This window comes from Triturus cristatus, chromosome 9, assembly GCF_964204655.1.
Source record: "Triturus cristatus chromosome 9, aTriCri1.1, whole genome shotgun sequence".
Lineage (NCBI taxonomy): Eukaryota > Metazoa > Chordata > Amphibia > Caudata > Salamandridae > Triturus > Triturus cristatus.
In genome coordinates this window covers 1649083-1673685 of record NC_140592.1, presented here as the reverse complement: position 1 = coordinate 1673685, position 24603 = coordinate 1649083, and the positions used below count along the sequence as shown (strand labels likewise).

Here is a 24603-nt window from a genome sequence, read left to right as displayed (position 1 = left end):
CTGCCCCCCACCGGTTCTAACCGCCACTTTGGGATGGAGAATCGGCAGGAAAACCAAGATAGGAAAAGAGGTGTGCCCACCTTTGCCAACTGAAGTAGGCCAGGCGAAGCACAATCCTCAGTCCTGGCCATCTTGAAGATGGGGGGGACCCAGCCAACCATAGAGAGGCTTATGCCCCCCTCCCACTGGAGGGTGGCATAATAGGGGGTGTACCAACCCCAAGGAAGGGACCCATTGGTCCCAACCTGTACCTACCTAAAAACGCCCCTAAATTTAGTATTTAGGGGCAACCCTGAATCTTGCCTCCTTAGACAAGAAGAAACAAGAAGAAGGACCAAATAGCCGTGCTGAAGAAAGAACAGGAGGACACCAACTGCCTTGGCCCCAGAACTAGTGGCCTGTCCCGTCCTCGACCTGTTCCAGCGGAATACCAGTGCGTCCTGCAGCCAACAGCCCCCCAGAACCCGGAGGACCTGCCCTTACGTTCCTACAACGACTTTGTCCCCCGTGAGCACCGGACTTGCTCAAGAACCAGACACTGGCTCTGGCCTAATCCGCAAGTCTGCACAACTCTGCACCCGACACCTATGTCCCGAGTTCGAGTGGCCCAACACCACAAGGAGGTCCCCCGAGCGATCCTGACCTGGTGATCCCTGACCTACCTCAAGCCTCCCGATGACGCCTGTAGCCTCTATCTGGAGGGTCCATGCAACCGAAGCTGGTAAGGAAACTGGACGCCTAATGACACCCCTGCATCCGGCGCCCCACCGCCTTGGGTGGCCCAACCGACGGTGTTCAGGCAACTTACCTCTCCAACTTGTGGTCGCCCCCAAGAAGCCTGCCTGCAGGAACCTGCAGTGTTTGTTCCGACCGGAGATCACCCATTAACACCAACAGGGCACCCAATGCAAATCAGCACCCTTCACCCGGCCACCCCTGTGCCACTGTGGGTGCAACTTGTGTGCTAACTCGGATCCCCCTTTGCCCTGAGCTTAACCCTAGGAGCCTTGCTCCCTCAACCCTGTGGCTTGCCAGAGAGCAGCCACCAACCGACGGCACCCTTGCCGCATAGCCTAACATTGGGCCACAGCACTCTGCGCCTGGCCCCCCTAGTGCTGCTGAGGGTGCTCTTTGAGTGCATACTTGACCCTGGGGAAACCCTTGTTGTAAACCCAGAAACTCAACTCCAAAGGCCAATTGCTCACCTGCAATCCGATAATCTCATTTTTCTCCATAGGATGGCATTGACTGTTTTTCTCTGATAAAGTTCTAAGTATTAAGTTGTGTTTGTATGGAAACCCTAAGCAACTGTTTTAATGCAAAACTGTTTTACTTAATTTTAACTAGGAAATAGCTCAGTGTGATATCTAAGCATATCACAGAGTAGAAAAAGTGATCAAAAAAGTACTTGAAAGAATAATCTGAAAAGTAATTACAAATATCTATTGTCTTTAAATATTTTACAAACCTGTAACAAAGTCAATTTCATCCAGCTTGTTAGTTTTGATCAACCTGCCTTTGAAAAGTACAATTCTACCCACCTGTATCAAGTCCTGCTTGGTTCTAAAAATAAAATACAACTAAAGAAATATTTTTTATACAAACAATTGGTCTGAGTTCAGTCTTTGAGTGTGTGACATTTTTTATTGCCTGAGTGTGTACAATAAATGTTTTACACTGTCCTCTGATAAAGCCTTACTGCTCGCTCACACTACCACAAATAGAGAGTAAGGTGCTATCTACTTTTACCTCTGTAAGGTTCTGGGGATCCACTGGACTCTGCGCACACTGTACCTCACTTTGATATAGTATATGCAGAGCCAGCTTCCTACATCGCAAACTTCATAATTTGCCAAGAACCTCCCGTTGGGCTAGAGGATCTAGTCTCCGGAATCTGCCAGTAAAAAAAATGCCATGGTTGAGGACTGGCACACTCCATGTCGACACGACTCACCACTGGAAAAGAAATGTTGCAGCTTCCCAGACCTGTTGCTTCACCAGTCTGTTGGAATTGACCCCTGCACGCCTCCATCACCTTGAGGGATCCTGTCAGTATAACGACCAATGCTGGAAACAGCCTTGTTCCTGAGAGCCTATACCCTCTTGCCGATTACTTTGACGGCGTACTGCAGCAACGTTGGCACGGCCACCTACTCCATGACGGTCTGCTCTGCATCACACATGTAGGTTGCCCACTGCCAGTGAGTCCTCCTCCCAGGGACTTTGAGGATGTCAGAGTCGGCGATCCTCTGCTATCCAAATCTACACCAGCCTTCCAGCAACTGCGGACGCTGGGTTGGCAGTGTTCGTTATCCATTGCCCTACAGTGACCTGCTGCCAGCGACAATGACGGTAAGTGTGTTGGCGGTCTACTGAACTCCATCTGATTCTACATATCTAGCAGCAGTGCCTGGTTTTCCAGTAGCTCTTGGAAGACACACGGACCTACATGGGTGAGATAGTGGGCTTCACTCTGTGCAGAGTTCTGCCACATGTCATCTAAGTATGGTTGGGCCAAGATGTAGATTTTGAAAGTGAAAGAAATCTACCCATGTGAGTATTCCTGCCACTGAGACAGAAATTAAGTACTTTGACAAACACAGGGTCCTTTACCAATGTAGAGTGTCCAGGATGCCTCCCTCTGATTTCTTGGAACACCAAGCAAGTGCAGGATGGGATTCTGCTCTTTATAGTTCATTGACGTGTTTAGCCACCACGGTGAGGACTAAGGACCAGTAATCACAATCCAGGGGTGGTGGCAGTGTGTGTGAGATGGCAAGTGAGCAGTAACTCGCCTCTGTTTGCTTTTAGTATCCTGAACAGATAAGCACCTTCACTCTGTGCACATTGAGGTACATTCGTTTTGCTTCTGTTCTTATCACAGTCAGAGTCCCATTGAGTTAGGTAAGAATAAACATCTGTTATTCAGCGCCAAGATACCCTTCTGGTTGAACAAGCGCTTTACAAATACACGTTATGTTATGTGTAATTTTCACAGGTCTTATCCCACAGCTGCTTTGCAACATCACCTCGGGCATTCCTGCTGCAGTGACATGACGCTGACACAATGCCAATACAGAACTAGTTTTGTGCCGAGAGAATGGATCCTTTTTCATTGTTTGTGCTCCTTCTCCTGGTCTTTTTGCTGTGCCTGGGGACCCTTTATGCACAGTTGAAAATCATGAATAGAATTGGTTCCCCCTTCCCCAAGTATTGGCTTATTTGGTTTGTCAAGCCAGCTACCATCCCCGGGAACAGATGGTATAAATCCTCGGTAGATTGTCTGCACCTTCTCCACGAAACAAGCATACAGTAATGTTTGCAAAACGGAAAGACAGAAGCAGCCAGGCCTGTGGGATAATAAAGAGAAGACAGACAAACAGGGCTGGCTTAGTTACTAAACTGGTCGACAATTTTTGCTGCCCTGCTCCCGTCCAAAAATCTTTTTTCCCACAAATTCCAGCTAATAATACATTGGTAATATTAATAATAAGATAATTATGGCGGCTAATGGACTTGCTGAAGAGATGTGTCTTTAGCCTTCATAGTCACAGTTTTAAATCAAAATACCTTAAAGGGTTAATGGGCCTGTGGGCATTTTGCTGACTACCTACTTGGGTACGATTCTCATTAGAGTAAGGTCCCCCCCCCCGCCTGCAGTATGGTTTTAAGCCATACCTCCACAAGATATAGTTTGCGCTCCAGGATTTAAGTGTGCCTGGTCCCTCTGTGTCCAAGAGCAATTAGAAATAAAACAAGCATTTGCAATGCAATAGGTCTCGCATTTACGTCAGTTTAACTCTTTCCATGCGTGTGTCGGCCAACGGCGTCGCGAGCACTACCTCCGTAGTGCTGGGCACGTCCGTTGGCCGACGTGGCCCCGCCCGCGCACGGAAACGCCCGCACTGTGGCGGATTTTCCGCCTCGGTTAACGGGTTAAGCTACTGGCATTGTAAATCACAATGCCTTTTATTTGTTTTAAAAACAAAAACAAAAATAAAAGGCATTGTCATTTGCAATGTCAATAGCTCAAAATCGCGTACATGCGAGACCTATTGCATTGCACATGCTTGTTATCTTCTTCCTATTCAGATAGCTGACAAAGCTCAGATATACGTTTTGCATTTTTAGGTCTCCCCAAGCGTTGCAGCACATGCGCAACTCGCTCTGCGAGGCATATTTTAGTAGGGACAGATGTGGAAGTTCTGTGGAAGCTCCACCCATATTTTTCATTGGCTGACATCCTCGTCCATGGTAAATGCTGGCTTCCAATTGATAATGAGGCTTCTTAGTCCCGCCTTGTTACCGCCCTGTCTCCTTTTGGGACCGCCCATCAGGACTGGATCTTTTACTTGTGATGTTACACTGTCTCCTTCATTAGCCTGAGACCCAGGTCAGCAGAGCTGCACTAGAGCCAGAGAACCAGGTCCACAGAGCCGCTCTAGAGCCAGAGAACCAGGTCAGCAGAGCAGCTCTAGAGCCAGAGAACGCGGTCAGCAGAGCCGCTCTAGAGCCAGGAAACCAGGTCAGCAGAGCTGTTGTAGAGCCAGAGAACCAGGTCAGCAGGGCCGCTCTAGAGCCAGAGAACCCTTGTCAGCAGAGCCGTTGTAGAGCCTGAGAACCAGGTCAGCAGAGCTGCTGTAGAGCCAGAGAACCAGGCTAGCAGAGCCTCTCTAGAGCCAGAGATTCAGGCCAGGAGAGCTGCTCTAGAACCAGGTCAGCAAGCTGGTGTAGAGCCTGAGAACCAGGTCAGTGAAGCCATTGTAGAGCCAGAGAAACAGGTCAGCAAAGCTGCTGTAGAGCCAGAGAACCAGGTCAGCAGAGCTGCTATAGAGCCAGAGAATCAGGTCAGCAAAGTTGCTAAAGAGCCAGAGAACCAGGTCAGCAGAGCTGCAGTAGAGCCAAAGAACCAGGTCAGCAGAGCCGTTGTAGAGCCTGAGACCCAGGTCAGCAGAGCTGCTGTAGAGCCAGAGAACCAGGTCAGCAGAGCCGCTCTAGAGCCAGAGAACCAGGTCAGCAGAGCTGTTGTAGAGCCATAGAACCAGGTCAGCAGAGCGTCTCTAGAGCCTGAGAACCGGTTCAGTAGAGCCGCTCTAGAGCCAGAGAACCAGGTCAGCAGAGCTGCTGTAGTGCCATAGAGCCAGGTCAGCAGAGCAGCTCTAGAGCCTGAGAACCGGGTCAGTAGAGCCGCTCTAGAGCCAGAGAACCAGGTTAGCAGAGCCGCTCTAGAGCCAGAGAACCAGGTCAGCAGAGCTGCTGTAGAGCCATACAACCAGGTCAGCAGAGCCGCTCTAGAGCCAGATAATCAGGTCAGGAGAGGACCTAGAGAACCAGGTCAGCAGAGCTGCTGTAGAGCCAGAGAAACAAGTCAGCAGAGCTGCTCAAAGCCAGAGAACCAGCTCAGCAGAGCCGCTGTAGAGCCAGAGAACCAGGTCAGCAGAGCCGCTGTAGAGCCAGAGAACAAGGTCAGCAGATCTGCTCTATGGCCAAAGAACTGGGCCAGAGAAACAGGTCAGTGAACCAGGTCAGCAAGCTGCTGTAGAGCCAGAGAACCAGGTCTGCAGAGCTGCTGTTGCGCCTTAGAACCAGGTCAGCAGAGCTGCTGTAGAGCCAGAGAACCAGGTCTGCAGAGCTGCTGTTGAGCCTTAGAACCAGGTCAGCAGAGCTGCTGTAGTGCCATAGAGCCAGGTCAGCAGAGCAGCTCTAGAACCTGAGAACCGGGTCAGTAAAGCCACTTTAGAGCCAGAGAACCAGGTCAGCAGAGCTGCTCTAAAGCCAGAGAGCCAGGCCAGCAGACCCGCTCTAGAACTAGAGAACCAGGTCAGCAAGCGGCTGTAGAGCCTGAGAACCAGGTCAGCAGTGCTGCTCTAGAGCCAGGGAACCAGGTCAGTAGAGCTGCTCTAGAGCCAGAGAACCAGGTCAGTAGAGCTGCTCTAGAGCCAGAGAACCAGGTCAGCAGAGCTGCTTTAGAGCCATAGAACAAGGTCAGCAGAGCTGCTTTAGAGCCAGAGAACCAGATCAGCAGAGCTGCTCTAGAGCAAGAGAACCAGGTCAGCAGAGCCGCTCTAGAACCAGAGAACCAGTTCAGCAAGCTGCTCTAGAGCCAGAGAACCAGGTCAGCAGAGCTGCCCTAAAGCCATAGAACCGGGACAGCAGAGCTGTTGTAAAGCCTGAGACCCAGGTCAGAAGAGCTGCTCTAGAGCTGGAGAGCCAGGTCAGCAAAGCTGCCCTAGAGCCAGAGAACCAGGTCAGCAGAGCTGCTGTTGAGCCAGAGAACCAGGTCAGCAGAGCTGCTGTAAAGCCAGGTCAGCAGAGCCGCTCTAGAGCCTGAGAACCAGGTCAGCAGAGCTGCTGTAGAGCCAGAGAACCAGGTCAGCAAAACTGTTGTAAAGCCTGAGACCCAGGTCAGAACAGGTGCTGCAGGGACTGGAGAGGTACAAACGTAATCAGACACAGAAGAGGTGCAATGATGCAGCGTAATATGGCACATTCTGTCGCAATATTTTGCTACTTTGTCATTTTACAACACAGTGGTGCTGTCTGGGCAAACTTTTCTCCTCATTAACAGCACTCTAACACCCGAACACAGCCGTCAGCAACGAAATGGTGACAGTTAATCTTTGCAAAGTGTCTGTCCCCCGGGGGACCACGGCTGATGCTTTTAAAGCCTCTTTTGATTCATCTGAGGTAGAATCAATGTTTGCAACTGATACAGAAGATCTGAATCATGCGGCAAGTGTGGAAAACATGTAAATACTCCGAGAACGCGGCGGCCACAATATTGCGTCATTCCAGTGGTCCTGCCGATGAGCAAAGACTTGTAGTGTAATGGCCTTGATTTACTGGCTGTGGAATATGACACGTTATTTTGCACGCCATTACTTTGCATGCCATTACTATGCGGTTATTACTTAGCGATAACCGTTACTACGCACGTTTTTAGTTCGCATACCATTACATTGAAAGTGTTAATGTATACGAAGTAAAAACTTGCCTAGTGATAAAAATGGTATGTGGAAAAACGTGTCATATTAAAAAAAGACATTTAACTCCTTTTTTTAAATGTTTAAAACACAACACTACTTTAAATAAGAAATAGAAATACACTACCCTACACATCTAACAATGGAAAACACTACCAAAACACTCAAACACTACACTATGCTACACTACTGAAACACAACTACACTACCCTTAACCCTAAATCACTACCCCCTGCACGAACATGCGCATTCTCCCACTCCGGACCCTAAACTCATTCACTACCCATCACAACCGCCGACACTACACTAAACACTAAAACAGTAACCTACACTACACTAACACAACACTACCCTAAACCCTAAAACACTACCCCCAGCACGACCCTGCCCCTAGCCCCAGTCCTGTTCCTACTCCCAAACACTACCCTGCAGGACCCCCGACACTACCCTAAACCCTACAACAGTACCCTACAGTACACTAACACCACAACACTACCTTAAACCCTAAAACACTACCCCCTGCACAACACTGCCCCTAGCCCCAGTCCTGTCCCTACTCCCAAACACTACCCTACACAACCCCCCGACACTATGTTTAACCCTTAAACACTAAACTACACTAACACCACAACACTAACCCAAACCCTAAAACACTACCCTCAGCACGACACTACCCCTAGCCCCAGTCCTGTACCTGCTCCCAAACACTACCCTACACGACATCCCGACACTACCCTAAACCCAATAACACTACCCTACCCTACACTACACAAACTCCACACTACCCTAAACCATAAAACTGTACCCCAAGCACGACACTGCCCCTACCCCCAGTCCAGTCCCTACACTACCCAAAACACTACCCTTCACGACCCCCTACATCACCGTAAACACAAATATACTACAATACACTACACAAACAGAACTACACTTCCCTAAAACAACGCCCCCGGCTTACCTGTCCTGACGGCCTCCTCGTAGGTGTTGTAAATCCATGGAACTGTCCCACAGAAGAATATTTGGGCAAAAAATAACCTCGAAGTACTGATTCTGTGGTACTGATTAAGAAAGGGTATAAGTGGAGGCCATGCAAGGTCACTGAATTCAGGAAGGAATGGGTAGTTCTGGACAGCATTGTCATTCTCCAGGTAGGAATTCCCATGCAGGGCAGTGCCAAGTAGCTGAGATGAAACAAGCATTTGCAATGCAATAGGTCTCTCATTTACGCGATTTGAAGCTATTGGCATTGTAAATGACAATGTCTTTTATTTATGTTTTAAAAACCAAAAGATTATTAAAAGGCATTGTCATTTACCATGCCAATAGCTCAAACTTGCGTAAATGCGAGACCTATTGCATTGCAAATGCTTGTTGTTTATTACAGTGGGGCCTAGTCACAAAGGTAAACATACACGTGAGTAAATCTACGCATGTAAATTTACTCTTACACTTTTGAGTCAATTTATTATTTTTGGCTGTTCACTCTCTCCAAGTGTAAATTTAGTCAAAAGTATAAACTTATATGTTTCTGCCTCCAGATGTCAGTGGGTGGAGCCTAATTTATAACAGATAAGTTACTGCAAGTAACTTTAACCCCTTCGATGCGCTTGACGTAGCGGTTCCGTCATGCGCATCAGTTGTGCTGTGCGGATGACGGAACCGCTCCATTATGGCCCCGCCCGCGCACGAACCCTTCAGCACAGCGCGGTAATCCACGCCGCGTTGAAGGGGTTAAGACTTTATTACACAATTCTACACAGCTGGTAGACCTCTGCCACTGGGGCAGAGATCTCCATGTTTGGAGCTAAAATCTGTCACCAGGGTTGATGTCTTCCTATGGTAAAGTACAGGGAAAGCCTAAAAGGTCATTAAGCTTTAAAAAAAAAGTATCAAAAATAATCTGACATGAAATGTGTACATTTATTTCAAACTTATTAATAAAAATGTAGTATTTTTAATTTAATTTAATTGTAGATTAAATAATAAATTTTAATGTATTTAATTTCAAACATATATATTTTTCATAACCCATATTCAATCTACAGTAAAATCTTTACATTTATTTACTATGTATACAAATGAATAGAAGTTATGTATGGAATGTAATTATTTAACGTATATTTAAAAATGAATGCTTGCCATCAGTACACTCCTGAATACTAGCGCTATGGGAAGGCTATTCCAACATTGAGAAATGTTCTGCGACCCAACAAGTTTAACACCATCACAGTGACTCGTTCTAATATCCTTTTTTCCGGGTAACATTACTCTGTCTAATTCTCCATACTTCAGTGAACCCCTAGATCTCTCTTACTTTTGTTTAAATGCTGGAGGCCTGCCCCTTTAAAGCCAGATCACATGTCTACCGCTGTCTGCAGATTAAGCGCACGCGGGGGACGCGGCTCAGCAGTGGTGCTCAGCTACTCTTTTTGAAGCTGGTATAACTGATCTGCATATACTTTCTCTATGAGCAAGCAGCACTCTGTTATCTGCTTCATGTTTTCATTCTCTGGCATTTGTAAACAGGGGATATTCACATGAGCTGCAATATCTAGGAATTATAAAAGTTGTGTGCGCTCTGCACAGGCTTGGTATGTTTGATGGTTCCTTTTCTTGAAGCGCCTCCCACCATCCAGTAGTTTCTCTCACTCGCCAGGTTACGCAGGTTTTTTCTCCGGCGTCTTGTTTATAATCCATTCTCCTGCTGCTATATTGTTTTTGTCTTTCGCATTATAAGTAAGGCTCCCGGTTTTCAGTTTAAACGGATTTTTACATATAAATACAGATAGAAAAATATTATTCTTCCGTCTGTATTTATAAATAGAAGCGGAAAAATACAACCAAATTGGATTCCGAGAATTGTTTGGCAATCCGTGCTCCAGCCAGGCTCGCCTGCCACGCCCCTCTTCCTGATTGCTGTGTACGGCTGCCCACATTAGCACCTGCTGGGCCATGAATCTCTGGAAGGCGCGGGAAATTCCTTCAGCTGATTACAGCATTAAAGTAAATTGTTCAAATGCTACGGGGCAGTACAAAGTAAAATAAGGGAAGTGATACACGCCCAGTGTCTTCAAAGCGGAGACTATTTAGCTTATGGAAAAGGGGTTTTGCATTAGCGAAGGACTTAGTTCAAAAAATGTAAATCAAAGGCTGCCGGCTCACGTGGGTGTTGTTGGATATTGTAAGCTTCATGCTTCAGGATTGTGAGGGAAAAAGAGCCTGGCAGGACTAATGCCAGGGCCTTTCTGTTTTTCTGAATTGAGAGCTTGCTGCCGTCTTTGGCACAGGTGCACTTGTCTAAATTCTAAATGTGTTTACATTTAATAAAAATGGCTAGTGACAGTGTTTTCAATATTGTAACACAGCAGCAGCTCACTAATGTTACTGCACGTAATCTCTGTGACACCACTCCCATTTCTCATATGTGAGTTCCTGTTTTGATCTAACAGAAATGTTTTTGGGTGGATGTTGCATGAAACATGTGGCGCATATATACATATAGCTAAACCTATAACAACCATTTGCACTGTCTATTTAAATAAATGTGGAAAAATACTAGCTGCAACGTCTTTTTTTGCTTGCGTCAAAAATAAATACAGACATGTACAGATAAAATGACATAAAAATAAATATGCATAAATACGAACGGAAATGTTAAAAAAATAAATACCATAAATCTGGGAGCCCTAATAATAAGGTAGTATTGTTATGTGAATTATTGTTTCTATTTCAGGTTGTAGAGTTATCTCATCTGTTTTTACACTAAGCATAAAACCAGAGGAGGAGAAACGAGAGGAAGAGAAGGATTTACAGACGACAACCAAACGCAAGACGTGGACCTCAGGTGGGTGGGAACCGTGTGATATTGATGCCAAGATGGCAGCCAATGAGTCAGCCGGAGACAGAAGCAGACCGAGAATGGGCATATACTATTACCACTCTAATATTATCTCTGGTGACATTACCTTGACAAAAAGACCTCTTCAACATCATTACCTTATTTTCTATTAGACTGTGTACCGTTACCTCATCAAAAGATAAATACATTTTGTATATATTTATTTTAATTGAATGAAATATATTTAAATGGCTTCTCATTTAATTTAGTTTAAATTAATGTAAAAATATGTTCGAGGCATATGAGCTGCAGATTACACACTTGTGCATAGATCGCCATCTGGTGTTGGGCCCGGATGTTTGCAGTTTGTTTTTCCTCTTGGAAGGTCTTTGGAAGTCACGAGTTCGGTGACTCCTCCCTTGGATCGTATTGCGCATGGGCTTCGGCTCCATCCTCAGATAGTTTTTTTCCACCATCGGGCTCGGATGTATTGTTCGCGCTCCGGTTCCAAACAGCTTCCAGTTCGACTGTCGACGCGCAATCCTCACCCCAATTCGCGGTATTGTTTTCAATCGCGATCTCCCCACTCGACGCGCCTCTCATCGACAAGACCTTCGGTTCCAGTCGTCGACGGCGGCCTTCGGGCCTTCCCAAGCTCCGGTCCTGGCTAATGGAAAGGACTCCATTTAAAAAGTGTCCTCGATGTGGGTCAAAATTCCCCCACACCGATCTCCACGAGGTGTGCAACCTCTGCCTCTCCCCTGAACACGAGGCTCGAGACTGTCCGGCGTGTAAATCCTTCCGGTCCAAGAAAACGATTCGGGACCGAAAAGCCAGAAGAACCATGGCACACTCTTCGACGGCGATCCTGGACGACATCTTCGGGGAAGGCGTCGACTCTCCAGAAGAACACCACACCGATGAGGGACTCGTCAGCGCCTCCGAAGCCGACAATTCAGATGTGGAGGACATCACTCCGGCACAGAGGGTCGTGAGTACTACTCTACCCCCCCACCCCACACCATCGCCGGCACCGAAAAAGGCTTCGGTCACGCCTTCGCCTTCGGGCCTAAGCAAGACCAAAGACACTGTTTCCCACACCGCACCTTCGGGCTGGTAAAGAAGCCAATTAAGCCTTCAGGCGGCTCGGGCTCGAGCCAGCTCACCGTCGGAGCCGATAAACACCCTTCGGCACCGAAAAAGAAACCAGTCTCCATCTCGACACCGAGCCCCACACCGAAACACTCGGGCCGAGACCCAGCTCCTCGGCACCGACCCCATCCTCGGTACCGACAAAAGCCCACAAGACCACCGGCACCGACATTTCGAAGCCGAAATCCATCTCGGCGCCTACTAAACAACTGGAGCTTCCCAAGCATGGTTCCAAACAACGAACCAGCACCGACAAGCCTAAAAAATCAACGGTCCCGATGCCTTCGGCGCCGACAGACCAACCAACCTCTCCAGAACTATTTACACCGGATCCCTTACAAAAAACATTAACTAAGGCTCCCAAAACTGGACATTTAATGCTCCCCATCAAAAAGAGACAGTTAGACAAACCTACTCCGCCTCCACCTCCAAAAAGGAAGGACTCTGCTACCTCCTCTTTCAGACTACCTTCCCCACCTCCACCACCTCCTCCACCTTCCCCTCCTCCACCTCCTCCACCTTCGCCACCCCCACCTCATCATTCCCCCACTCCATTCCCGGATGATGATTGTGAGAAGTTGGCCTGGTATATGATGCTTACTTAGTTAAAGTGATCACCTTGTACCATGCCAAGCAACCCTTATGGTGTGGTTGTAAGTCAACCTTTTCGGACTAGCTGCCCTAGTGGTAGCGTAGGCTAAGCAGTCTTTGAGGCTAAACTCGTGAAGCGTGTTAAGCCAGCTGTTTTACCAAATGCAACCCCCTTTTATACCAATGAAAGGACACCACACAGATATATATTCAAAATATATATGTATTTATTTCTCAAAGTAACCCCTAGTCTCTTTATGAGCACAGGAGCACAAATCGTCAAACAAGATTACAGTAGAATACACAGAAGTTGCACTTTATATGGATAGGCCCTGGTGGCCGCTCAAACCATATACTAAAATAGTGGTATAAGTACCACAAACAGAAAAGGGAAAAGGCCTAGGGCCTCTAGAATCGCTGGGCCTACAAGGAGCTAACTTCAGTTAGTGACCAGGAGGTCCACGGGTGGCGTGTGCAGAGCAAATAGTCACACGCGTGCTCCCATAGGTTTCAATGGGTGCGTAAAAAGTACAAAGTTACTGCAAAAAGGATCTTCCGGATGGACTAGGAACTCAAGATTGGAAACACAGGCACTAGAGATGATACTCTACAATTGGGCACCGGAGTGCCAACTTTACCTCACCCACAGGAAGCGGGTGCATAGGTGTCGAAGTGCGTCGGGTTTCTTCTATCTGTTCCGTGGAGCCTGTGGACAAAGATGCTGCAGGCGGTCGGTCCGGGAGAGATGCGGTGGATCCAAGGGTGGATCGGAGTTGTAGAAGACCTGTAAGCAGAGGGGACAGTGTTCACAGTCACTAGCCAGTGACCAGCGTGGCACCAGGTGGGTACCAGGCAATGTCGGGTGCAAACAGGAAGAAAGGTGTAGCTTGTCTCTGCAGCCACGTGGTCCCTGGAGGTCGACGACGTCCAGGAGTCGGTTCACGAGCTGTCCCACGCAGGCTCTCGCTGTCGGCGGTGTCGGCGACTTGATCGAAGCAAACAAGCCTTGGCAAAAGCAAATGTTGTGGAGAACAAGATAAGCTGATGGTTCTGACCAGCAAGGTCAGAGGGACTGCTCCTTTGGAGGGGAGCAAGGGCCAGTCTGGAGCAACCAGACCAGCGGTGTAGTTCATGAAGTTCGTCGCCAAGATGGCTACTAGCCAGCGGGCCAGCAACCGGTTAGGCGCGTCGAGTGGCAAAATGCAGAAGGGCCCCACGCAGATCGTGGAGATGCTGGAGGGCTCACCTTTGGTGCAGATGCTGCTCGAGGGTTGGGCTTCTCAGATCCCAAAGCACAACTTGGAGGGAGCCTCGGTTGTTGCGCTTGCAGCTTGTCGTCGTCGTTCCAAGATGGCTTGCTCCACGTGTCTCGGTGCCTCCACGGGTCTCCTCTTTTCAGGGACTGTGGATCGGGCGGTGAGAGGTCTGGAGGTCCAGGTCTTGTCAGTCTCTGGGCTCGGGCTCCGGCGGGAGGCGGCGGCAAAGCAGACGTTGATTCGCTGGATGGTGCTTGCATTAGCAAGGTGGTCACTCCCTGACCACAGGGGAGATTTCCTTCAGTCTTCTGTGCAGCAGAATGTCGAAGTTCCCGTCTTCTTCTTAGTTTCAAGTTGATTCCAGGATGTCTGAAGTCTTAGGACACAGCTCCTACCTTTAAGCGGATTCTAGGGGCCAGACTACCTGCTAGGTCCCTCCCTAAGGGTGGGACCAGGAAGGGGGGTGGTTACACCCCCAATCCTTTGTCCAGCTCGCCCCAGGCCCGGGACTGGTGTGCCCCAGGACCGGTTTGAACTGGCATATGCACCGAGGCTCCTTGTGAGCCACAGGCATGTCTGGTTTCTTTCAAGCCCTACCTGACCAATACACAAAATCCTGTCTGGGGTGGTGCACGCACCTCCCCTGGCAGGAAACCCTTTGTCCACACCTCCCAAGCTGGAAGGACTCCCAGCAGCAGGAGGGCAGACTTGTGTCTGTGGTGGCAGCATCCATTTTGTGGAGCTGAGGCTATGTCTGATTTTACCCGGGTTTCAGGTACTGTACATGTCGTGTCCCTCTAGAAGGGTGGAATGCTAACCCCGTCGCCAGAATTGGCATGGGGTTAGTATTCCAATTCGTATGACACCTTACTCGACATGTTTTGATAAAGCCAAACCAAAGATAGCATTTAACCGCGAGGTTCATAATGCACTTAAGAGTATATGGTATGACGATATCTGGAAACAGTAGAAGGAAGTTGTTCCGACCACTGCAGACAGGCTCAGCTCGTGCCAGAGCACCATCTCACATGGAACCAAGCACTCTGCCTTCAGGATTGTTAAGGCCTGCCATAGGAGTGACTTATAGGTTAACATGTGTCCCATTTAAGGTTAGGTATAGGTATACTACACCTAAGTAAGAGGTGATTACACCAACTTACCCCAGCTGAGTGATCAGCCAGTTGTGTCAAATTTGTTAGGCCAAGCCTGGGGTGGCATAATACATGCTTCAGCCCCTGGCAGGCCTTGGGTACTGTGGTAAATATTTCGTTACCGGTACTATTTTTTATGCGGTAAAGTCTATTAAGAACAACTCAGTAAAATGAGAGGCAGAATCCGTGGTATTAGAGGTTTTAAAAAGGCTTTATTCCTATAAAAAGGAAGACAATTCGAATTGTGGGCCTTCTATTCCATCACCACGAAAGTTCAGGAAGGAAGGGGCATATATTATTGACAGATAAGCAGTTTTATAGAAAATACATTACAATGAAACAGATACAGGAGGCGTAACAACTGATAAAAGGTGCATACGTAGCTAATAGAGGGCGTAATTTAATAAACGTCATCATACATGATGTCACAAGTGGGTGGATCCATAAGAGAATCCTGCAATGTCAGCAGAAATAGTTGGCAGAAATGCGCGCGCAGCCGCATGACGTGTGATTGACGTGCAACTAGAGGGTGAAGGGGACTTGACATTTAGCTCTACATGTGGAGACAGAAGTCTGGGGTTATGTCAACCTAATCCCAAATCATATCTAATATCCTATGTTTAAAGAACAGTGTTATCCAAAAAGAGAGGTCTCTTAGGATAGAATCTTATTCTATACTGACTATACTGACTGTTAGTGCGTGTACAAGCGTCTAAGTGTCTACACTAGATGCGAGGGGGTAGGAATATTCCATGGTAACGGGGCTATGAATTACTTGCATGAGGGCAGCGAGGCCTGGCCCTGTGCACGGTAGCTGGAGGAATGTTTACCTAAACTACTAGACAGGAATGCATCGGATGAGGAGCGAAGGAGATAATCTTGAAGGTGAAATACAGTTATTGGCAGGCGACGGGCTGGATCAGGCACCGTTAGCCGCGCAGGGAGTAGGACAAAGTTCATGGTCACAGATGCAGGCTCAGACTGGAGCTTTCAGAGGCAGAAGGCAGGAAAAGGCTTGATGACAGAATTCGGGCCTACTCTCCTGAATCTGTAAAATGTGGAAAGTAAACCACATAAAGTCGGTGGCCTTTCATACTTAGGAATGGAATATCTGACCCATTCATGGCGGATCTGAAAGAGGACATGTTGACGGTGGACGCACATATATTTGCGTCTTCAAAACTGGAGTAGGAGGGAACATACATGTACTTATAGCATGTACATGGAGCCGTTGGGGTCTACGATAGGGGACATAACTGATCACAAAATTCATATTTCCTCATTCCCTCCTTGTCCCCTTCGGACCCTTAGGAGATATCGATCTTCATCAATCCATCGATCTGTTCATATAGCATCATTTGTTCTTCTTTCTTCTTCCGGGATCTTGAGCGAAAACTTGGATGTGGGATACACGAAGTGGCACACAGACCACAAATCGCTGGCCCACATTGTAGACATAAGCAGCAACTGAATAGTATGAGAAAGCCAATACCTAGGAAGGATAGGATTCTCCATCCCCAGGCTGACAACACGCCCCAGAACCAACCGGACCAAGTCCAGGTGCCTGGACTCTGGTGTATCTGGCTTACAATCTTATGAAGGCGGGTTATGGCTTTATATACTGACGGCGAATTTTCTGGTATGAAAATGCAACAACTTGATCCGATGACCCTACAAGCTCCGCCCCTATCGGCCAGGATGACGTCAAGGACAAGACGATTTTGAAGCACAACAATCCGCATAGCAGACTGCTCTTCTGTTAAATTGCCTAAGGCGGAAATAGTTTCGTTCACTACTGCTTCAAGGGTTCTGGTTAATCTACGTATCAGCTTACTATTAGTGACTGTACCTATATAAGGAAAGAAACCTTTATTGAAATCTGTGTATTTCTCCCATGCTGTTTCAGTGTAATCGACAATTGGGAAATCTCTCTGCTGTCTATTGTGTACTAAATGGGTATTTCTATGATAATCAGGAGGAGCTAGGAAAACAGGTGGCAGAAGGAATGCTATGTAACAGGTACCATCCCAATCTAAAGGTAGACGTATATATGCGGTCTGGCCACATATAAAGTAGGAATGACGAGAAGCTCTAAATGTAGACTTGCCTTGATCACTGAATTTTATTACAGTGGTGCATTTACTATGACCCATGTGTATGGAACCATTCTTTCTTATACATAATTCCCCTTTTACTGGGAATACTGACATGGCGGGCAAGATTGGTGTAGCTTCAGATTCAACGTTCAGGATCATGAGGTTAAGTGTAAAATTACCTAATCCATATACTTCATTTTCTAGGTCAGTTCCTGTTCTTTTGGGAAGTCCCTCCTTGTTAGGGTAGCAGACTTTAAGCAAAACTAAGTTCAGGTTGCCCCATACCCAGTTGTCTTGATAAACCGCGGAATTTGAATCTAAGGAATTAATCAAACTAAACCATGCTCCACAGGAGCCATTGTGTGTGAACGGATAGGGAAAGAGGGGCAAAACTCCCTTATAGTTCTGATAGGGAGGGAGTCGGCCACATATCCAACAATTTGTGGCATTGCTGGTTTGATGGGAATGATGTAACATACTAATGAAAGTGTTATTGCGCAGCGCAAATCTATAAGACAATTCATGTGGAGGTAATTCACTAAAAGAATGTTCTGTAGTTATATTATAAGCACGCTTAGGAATAGGGTAATACATGTGCAATAGGATGCTGACAATGATGATCAGAAGACTTAGAAAAAACAAAATTAATAATGTTACTGTGCAGTGACTACGAAATGATTTACAATACGCATGCTTCTTGAGCAGCATCTGATGATTTCTTTCTCTATTCCGGTCTAGAGGATACATGTCAGGGACAAATTCAACCGATTCACCTTGGAGAGGACTTAAACAATCAAATTGTCTGACTTACTAGACCTCAATTTTAGTTTATAAATTTCTGAGTTCGATTGCTCAACCAAGGGGAGCTTTGAGTCTGTCTGTGAGGGAATACAGGGTTGAGTATCTACGCTGGATGGTAGTCCATAAAATTTCTTGATATGACTCGAGTGCAACCACCCTTTTCGTCCCTCGATTTTCACGGCTGTCCTTGTGGTGAGTAGAACCAACTTCGGTGACTTCCACCTAGGATCCAGTTGGGTCTTCCGGTCAAAGTTCCTGACCAAAACCAGGTCACCAGGAACCACGTCATGGGGCTTCACCTCAGTATTGTCGGGAAAAGCTGCGGATACCTGTGAACGACAAGATTGTAGTGCAGACATCAAGGAAGCCAGGTAATCTGTCAGCATATTACAGTCAACATCAGTGATTTTGCGAGGTATAGGCGTCCCCCACATATTTGGTGGTCTACCGAAGATCACCTCATACGGGGATAGCCCTGTTCGGGAATGTGCTACCATTCTCATGTAAAAGAGCGCAACTGGTAAGGCTACTATCCAATCGACTCCTTTTTCTCTACATATTTTGGACAATCTAATTTTCAAAGTTTGATTATGGCGTTCTACGAGACCTGCTGCCTCGGGATATCGGACACAGTGAAATTTCCATTGATAGCCTAATAGAAGGGAAACGTGTTTCATTAGTTCGGATGAGAACGGCTGGCCGTTATCTGAGTAGACAACACGTGGTAAACCGTACCGTGGGAAGAATTCTCGAACTAACTGTTTGGCAGTAGTCGGGGCAGTGTAATCTGAAACCGGGTATGCTTCTGTCCAACGGGAAAGAGCACAGACAACTACGAGAACATATTTGAATCCTCGACATCGTTCCATCTGGATATAATCCATCTGGAGGACTTCAAAAGCATGATCGGGGGTTTGGAATCCACCCTGTTCTACGGGGATGCTTTTACCTGGATTAAACTGACAACATATCATACAGGTACGAACTTTTTGTTTAGCTGCGGCTCGTAAATGTTTGTTGAACCAAATGTGTTGAATGCTGTCTAGCATAGCTTTTTCTCCTAGGTGCGCTGGACTATGTATAGTGTTAATGATGACTTGGATCATTGAGTCGGGAAGAAACCATATAGATTTTTCCTTCGTCATCCATCCTTGATCTGTTTGGATCCCTCCTAATTCAGTCCATTTCTTTATTTCTTCTGGTGTAGCATGTGTCTGTATGTCAATTACATCAAGGGCGGGATCCTTAACTGTCATGCAATGTGTTGATGTCAGGACTATTGTCTTTGTCATGTCAGTTGTGTGAGTCTGATTCTGAGCAGTCTGTTTAGCTGTTCTGTCAGCTAGGTCATTACCCTGAGAAATGATATCGGTAACTTTTGCGTGGGCTTTGCATTTCATAATCGATATTGCAGTAGGTAGATGAATCGCGTCTAATAGGGCTTGAATGAGGGGTCCGTGTTGGATGTGGGCACCGTGAGAAGTTAAATAACCTCTCTCTCGCCACAGTACGCCGAAGTCATGAACGACTCCGAATGCATAACGTGAATCTGTGTATATGTTGACTTTTTTATTTGTGGCTTGAATACAGGCTTGTGTCAGAGCGGTGAGCTCTGCTGCTTGAGCTGACAAAGTGTTAATACAATTTGTTTCAATGACTTCAGTGTCTGTTGTGACTGCGTAAGCGGCCACTAACTCTCCTGTACTTGTTCTCATACATGACCCATCTACATACAATGTCAAGTCTGGATCTGATAAAGGGATATCTGTCAAGTCTTGTCTGGGTTTCGTCGTGATAGTAATGACTTCGACACAATCATGTGCCAATGGATCTGTTCCGCCTACTGGTAACAGTGTGGCAGGATTTAACGTATTACAACGTCTGATTTCTATATGTGGCTGAAACAATGTTAATTCGTAACCGGTGAGTCTTGCTATAGTCAAGTGTTGTGTTTGTGTGCGGTTCAAGAGAACCTCCACTGCGTGTGGTACTTGTACTGTTAATTGATGTCCTAACACTATGGCATCGCTTTGTCTGATTGCTAAAGCTGTTGCTGCCACTGATTTCAGGCACGCTGGAAGTGCCTGAGCTACTGGATCTAATGTACTAGAAAAATAAGCACATGGTTTGTGTGATCCTGCTTGTTCCTGGGTGAGTACTGACAAAGCAGTACCTTCGCGTTCTGTAACAAAGAGTGTAAACTGTTTACTGTAACATGGTGTTGCTAGGACAGGTGCTTGACATAAAGCTTTCTTTAAGCTTTCAAAAGCGTGTGTATGTTCTTGAGTCCAAGGGAGGACAGTCGATGTGGCTGCCTCCTGTGTTGTCAACTGGATGAGTGGTTTTGCTAAAAATGCATATTGAGGGATCCACTGCCTACAGTATGAAGTGAGGCCTATAAAAGCCCGCACCTCCTTTTGTGTCTTGGGTGCTGGCATGTTAGCAATTAACTGGATGCGGTCGGATGTAAGCTGCCTTCCCTCCTTGGACAGCGAGTGCCCAAGATAAACAACTCGCTGGACACAGAATTGCAGCTTGGAAGGGGACACCTTGTGCCCCTTGTCAGCCAGAAATTTCAAAACCGTCAGTGACGCTGTCTCACATTCAGGTTCGCTTCGGGCGGTGATCAGTAGATCATCGACATATTGAAGCAAGGCAGTGTTAACTGGCATGTGGATACTGTCAAGTTCTCGTTTCAGTGCTTGGCTATAGATGCTGGGGCTTTCTGTAAATCCTTGAGGTGCGCGTGTGAATTTAAAGCTTCGTCCATTTAAACTAAAACCGAACAAATATTGACTTTCCGGATCTATTGGGACAATAAAGAAAGCATTCTTGAGATCAATTACAGTGAAGAACGTTGCTTCTGAGTCAATAGCTGTGAGTAATGAAGAGATATCCGGGACCACAGGGTATTGTGGTACAATACATTTATTTAATTCGCGCAGATCAATAACTAATCGATATACTGGTGGTGCTTTTGGATCCGTTCTTTTAAGGATCGGAATTATCGGGGAATTACATACATTGGAGTCAGTTTCCACAACCACTCCTTGGGTAATAAGCTCGTCAATGATTTGCAGTAAAGCCACTACAGCATCTGGTGGTAACTTGTATTGTCGCATTCGTGGTAGTATTATTCCTGTTTTCAGTGTAACTCGATATGGTGTAATGTTCATGCAACCAACATCAGTGGGGCCTTGTGCCCATAAATGTGTAGGTAAATTCTGCAGTCGGTGATCCATGTCTCTGGATACATAGTGACCTTTAAAGTCACGTAAAAATAGTCGTACTCCTTCCGGAGAGCAACATATTATGGCTCCTAGAGCTTTCAATGTTTTTATACCTAACAAGTTTTCTGGACATGATCTAGTAAGTAATAAATCTGTAGTACGTGTTAATGGACCGACTGTAAGTGGAAGAGGTTGTGTTACGTCATTTATTATCGGTTTTCCTGAGAATCCAAGGGAAATATTTTGTGAGCCTGAGAGGGGTGCCCCTGGAACTTCACTGCGTCTTATAGTTGTTCTGCTTGCCCCTGTATCAAGTAAAAACTTTCTGTCTTCCCCTAATAGTTCACTATGTACATAAGGTCCCTCTTGGTCTACAGGAACCTCAATAAGGGGTAAGCCAACTTCCCTCTCTAGGCTATCTCATGAGTATCGCTGATAATCGGGATAATCTGCTTGTGCATACTGATACATCTGTTGTGTTGTCGCTTGTGTTGCAGCAATAGGCTGCGCTTGTGGTGATGCTACGATCTGTTGTGGAGCTGTCTGTTGCGGAGCTAATTGTTGCGGAACTAACCTAGGTTGTGCATTCTGAGGTATTTGTTGTTGATTCTGATCCTGTCTGGGTGGGCGTGGTCTCTCATGTGTTCTACCTGTGGCTATATTATGTTTCAGGACTGGACAATCGTGTATATAATGACCTGGTTGTTTACAATAGTTGCATGTCCCTTTTGCAGGACCTGTGGAATCACCCTTTTGATGACTATCAGCTGGAACTGACTGTGCAACAAGCATTTTCATTTTTGTATCTTTCATACGTCTTTGTTCGTGTTCTTGTTCTTCTCTAATTCTATTGTGATGATATTGTAACATCTGTAGCATCTGTGATGGGGTATTACCTTGCCAGGTACTTTCGAATTTCAATACTCTATTCTTGACTTGTAGCAGAGAATTTTCAACTAATTTTGTCACAAACAGATGTGGATATGACTCACTACTGGCTTTTATGCCACTGTTTATACTAAAACATTTTTCAAATCGGGAATAGAAATCACTAGTGTCTTCGTCTGGCTTTTGTTTACAGGCTGAGATTGCACCCCAGTCTTCCTTTTTCGTAGTTAATAAACGTGGCAGTACCTGAATTAGTAATCCTGCTAGTGCTGTAGTCTTTTCCCCAAGCCCTGCTCCTGCAGCTCGGGCCTTTTCTTCGTTTTCTAATGCTGTCCAATCTATCTTTTGGTCTCCCACCTCCCATTCTTTTTCTTTGAGTTTCTCATAAACACCGGCGGGTAATAGGACTTTTAATATTTTCATAATGTCGGGGTAGGTATACTCTCCCATGAGTAACATGTCTTTTATCTCACGGTGGAAACCTGCTGGGTCCTTGTCATGGCTGGGTACTACTTTCTTCATTTCTAATAATTCCAATTTAGTTATAGGCGTGTACACAAACACGCGTGTGAAATTATCGCCGGCACCTCTGATCGGGTGCACTTCGCGTAACGGGTTCTGTCTATCTATGTGATACATTTTTCTTCCCATTATGGGAACTGAGACGTGTTCTGGGCATACGAAATTTAAATATTGGTTTCGGGATTCTAGTATTTCCTTAATCAAATCAGTACCTGACCCTCTCCATATGTTCGTGAGTAGTTCTGTCAATACGTCCGGTAAGGGTCCTGGATCGGAGTGTTGGCTTTTATATAATATAAGGAGGTGTTGAATCATGTATATACCAGCTAAACGCTGTTCATATGGGTTTAGATTCAGAAACGTGTGTGCAAGTACATCATCATTGTATTCGCCGGGACTGTCAGCCCATTGTACTGCTGACCTGGCTAATTCTTGTTCGTCCATGGAATCGAGCACGTGGTACCCCCTTCGATCTCGGAGTAATTTATCAGCGGCTTGGAATAAGTGTTCAGGGGTTTTTGTATTTAGCATAGGGTTTGGAAGATGTCTATTATATTCTGGACGTATTGGACGTATTGGGTCATTAAAACCTCTGGTATTATTATGGGGTCTTCCTTTACCTACATAAGCTATCGTGTCTACTTGCTCTGATTCTTGCTCCTCCTCCTCTCTGTTTAGGTCAGCGGCGTCTACCTCTAATCTTTCTTCGTGTATTTGTTCTACTTCTTTGCGGATCTTTCGGTACATAGCTACTATACATAACTGTTTATCATGTCTCCCTTCTGATATATTCTGGCCCCAAATGACAAGTTTTTGCATTTCTTCCGTATTTACCCCAGGCCGGTCTTGATTTCTGATTACACAGTTTATGAGGAAACGTAACAGTTGTCCCTGTACCTCCGCTTTCTGGTACTCCATGGCTCTGCTAATACTTTCAGGACCTCGTCCTGACTGGACAAAGTGATATATATTTTCTAAAAGGGTAGCCATTCCTGGTAGCTTCGTTAAATATATTGCAGCTCGTCTAATACGTAATGATGACAGCAGCATTTCGTCCCGTTTACCGGGCACAGGATCATATCTACAATCTACTAGAAGTTCCTTAAGCATGTCGGGAGTTGCTAGTTTGGGCGTACGTTGGTGTGCTAATTCTCTAAGGGAAAATTTATTTCCTCTGGGTGGCGTAGAAAAAATGTCTGTCGTACCTCCTGTAGCACCGTCTGGGGTGCTGGACGTGAAAGGATTTGTTGAAGGTGAGACAGCAACCGTCGTTGCGGGAAAAGCTGTAGAAACAGATGTGCTTGTCGGAATGTGTGTCAGAGCTTGTTGTTGCGGAGGTACAGACGGAGGATCTTGGCGATGAGCACCATCGGTAAGCGGTCTATGTGGTGCGGTATTAGCATACTCGGGAGCTGCGTCATCTAAATAGCGGGAAAGGAAAACATCTTCTGCGGTTCTGGGATGCCCCTTGGGATGTGCTTTTATCGGAAACAATGGAGGTGGCAAGTCTTTTGGTATTTCCGGAGTAGCCTTAGGTAACCCTTCGGCCAGAAGTGGATACATACCATTCATAAGGGCGTTTCTTTGTCTATCTACTTGTTCTGATTTTACTCGGGTACCTTCCTCAATTAACAGATTTTCTCGGACTTTATTTGACTTCTCCTTACCCTTATCTTCCTGTCTGAGTGCTTTTTCTGTACGTCTATATGATTCTTTACGCCATAATTCAATGGCATCTTTCTGTGACTGTCTGGCTTTCTTTTTCCATAATTCTTCTTCTACTCTCATGATGCAATCTGCATCCCAGGTCCCCGCTGCGGGCCATCTCTGACTCTCTGGTAATTCTTTGGTGTAATCCACCCATAAATCAAGAAATAATACGGCATCTAGGCCATGCTTATGATACATAAAGTACCCTGGAGTGTCCCTAGGTGGGATGGGAACAGCTTCTTCGAGTACCCCTTTTCTAGTTTTGATCTGTCTTAGTTTCGAAAAGAGCGGCATTTTTAGACCTTATTACTAGAACACACTTTATACAAAAAAAACACAATAATGAACAGTCATTCACACCACAATATATAGAACGTATTTAAAA

At 46.2% G+C, this 24603-nt stretch overlaps 1 protein-coding gene across 2 annotated transcripts in view; it reads left to right on the top strand.

The window, feature by feature from the left end:
* The window catches only part of LOC146797214 (zinc finger protein 212-like), a 149218-nt gene that overhangs the window by 101490 nt on the left and 23125 nt on the right, over nucleotides 1-24603 (top strand). For both annotated transcript variants that reach the window (XM_085624172.1, XM_085624173.1), the window contains exon 6: nucleotides 10717-10827. In XM_085624172.1, the coding sequence (XP_085480298.1) occupies nucleotides 10717-10827 (111 nt within the window). The remainder of the gene's footprint in view (nucleotides 1-10716; nucleotides 10828-24603) is intronic.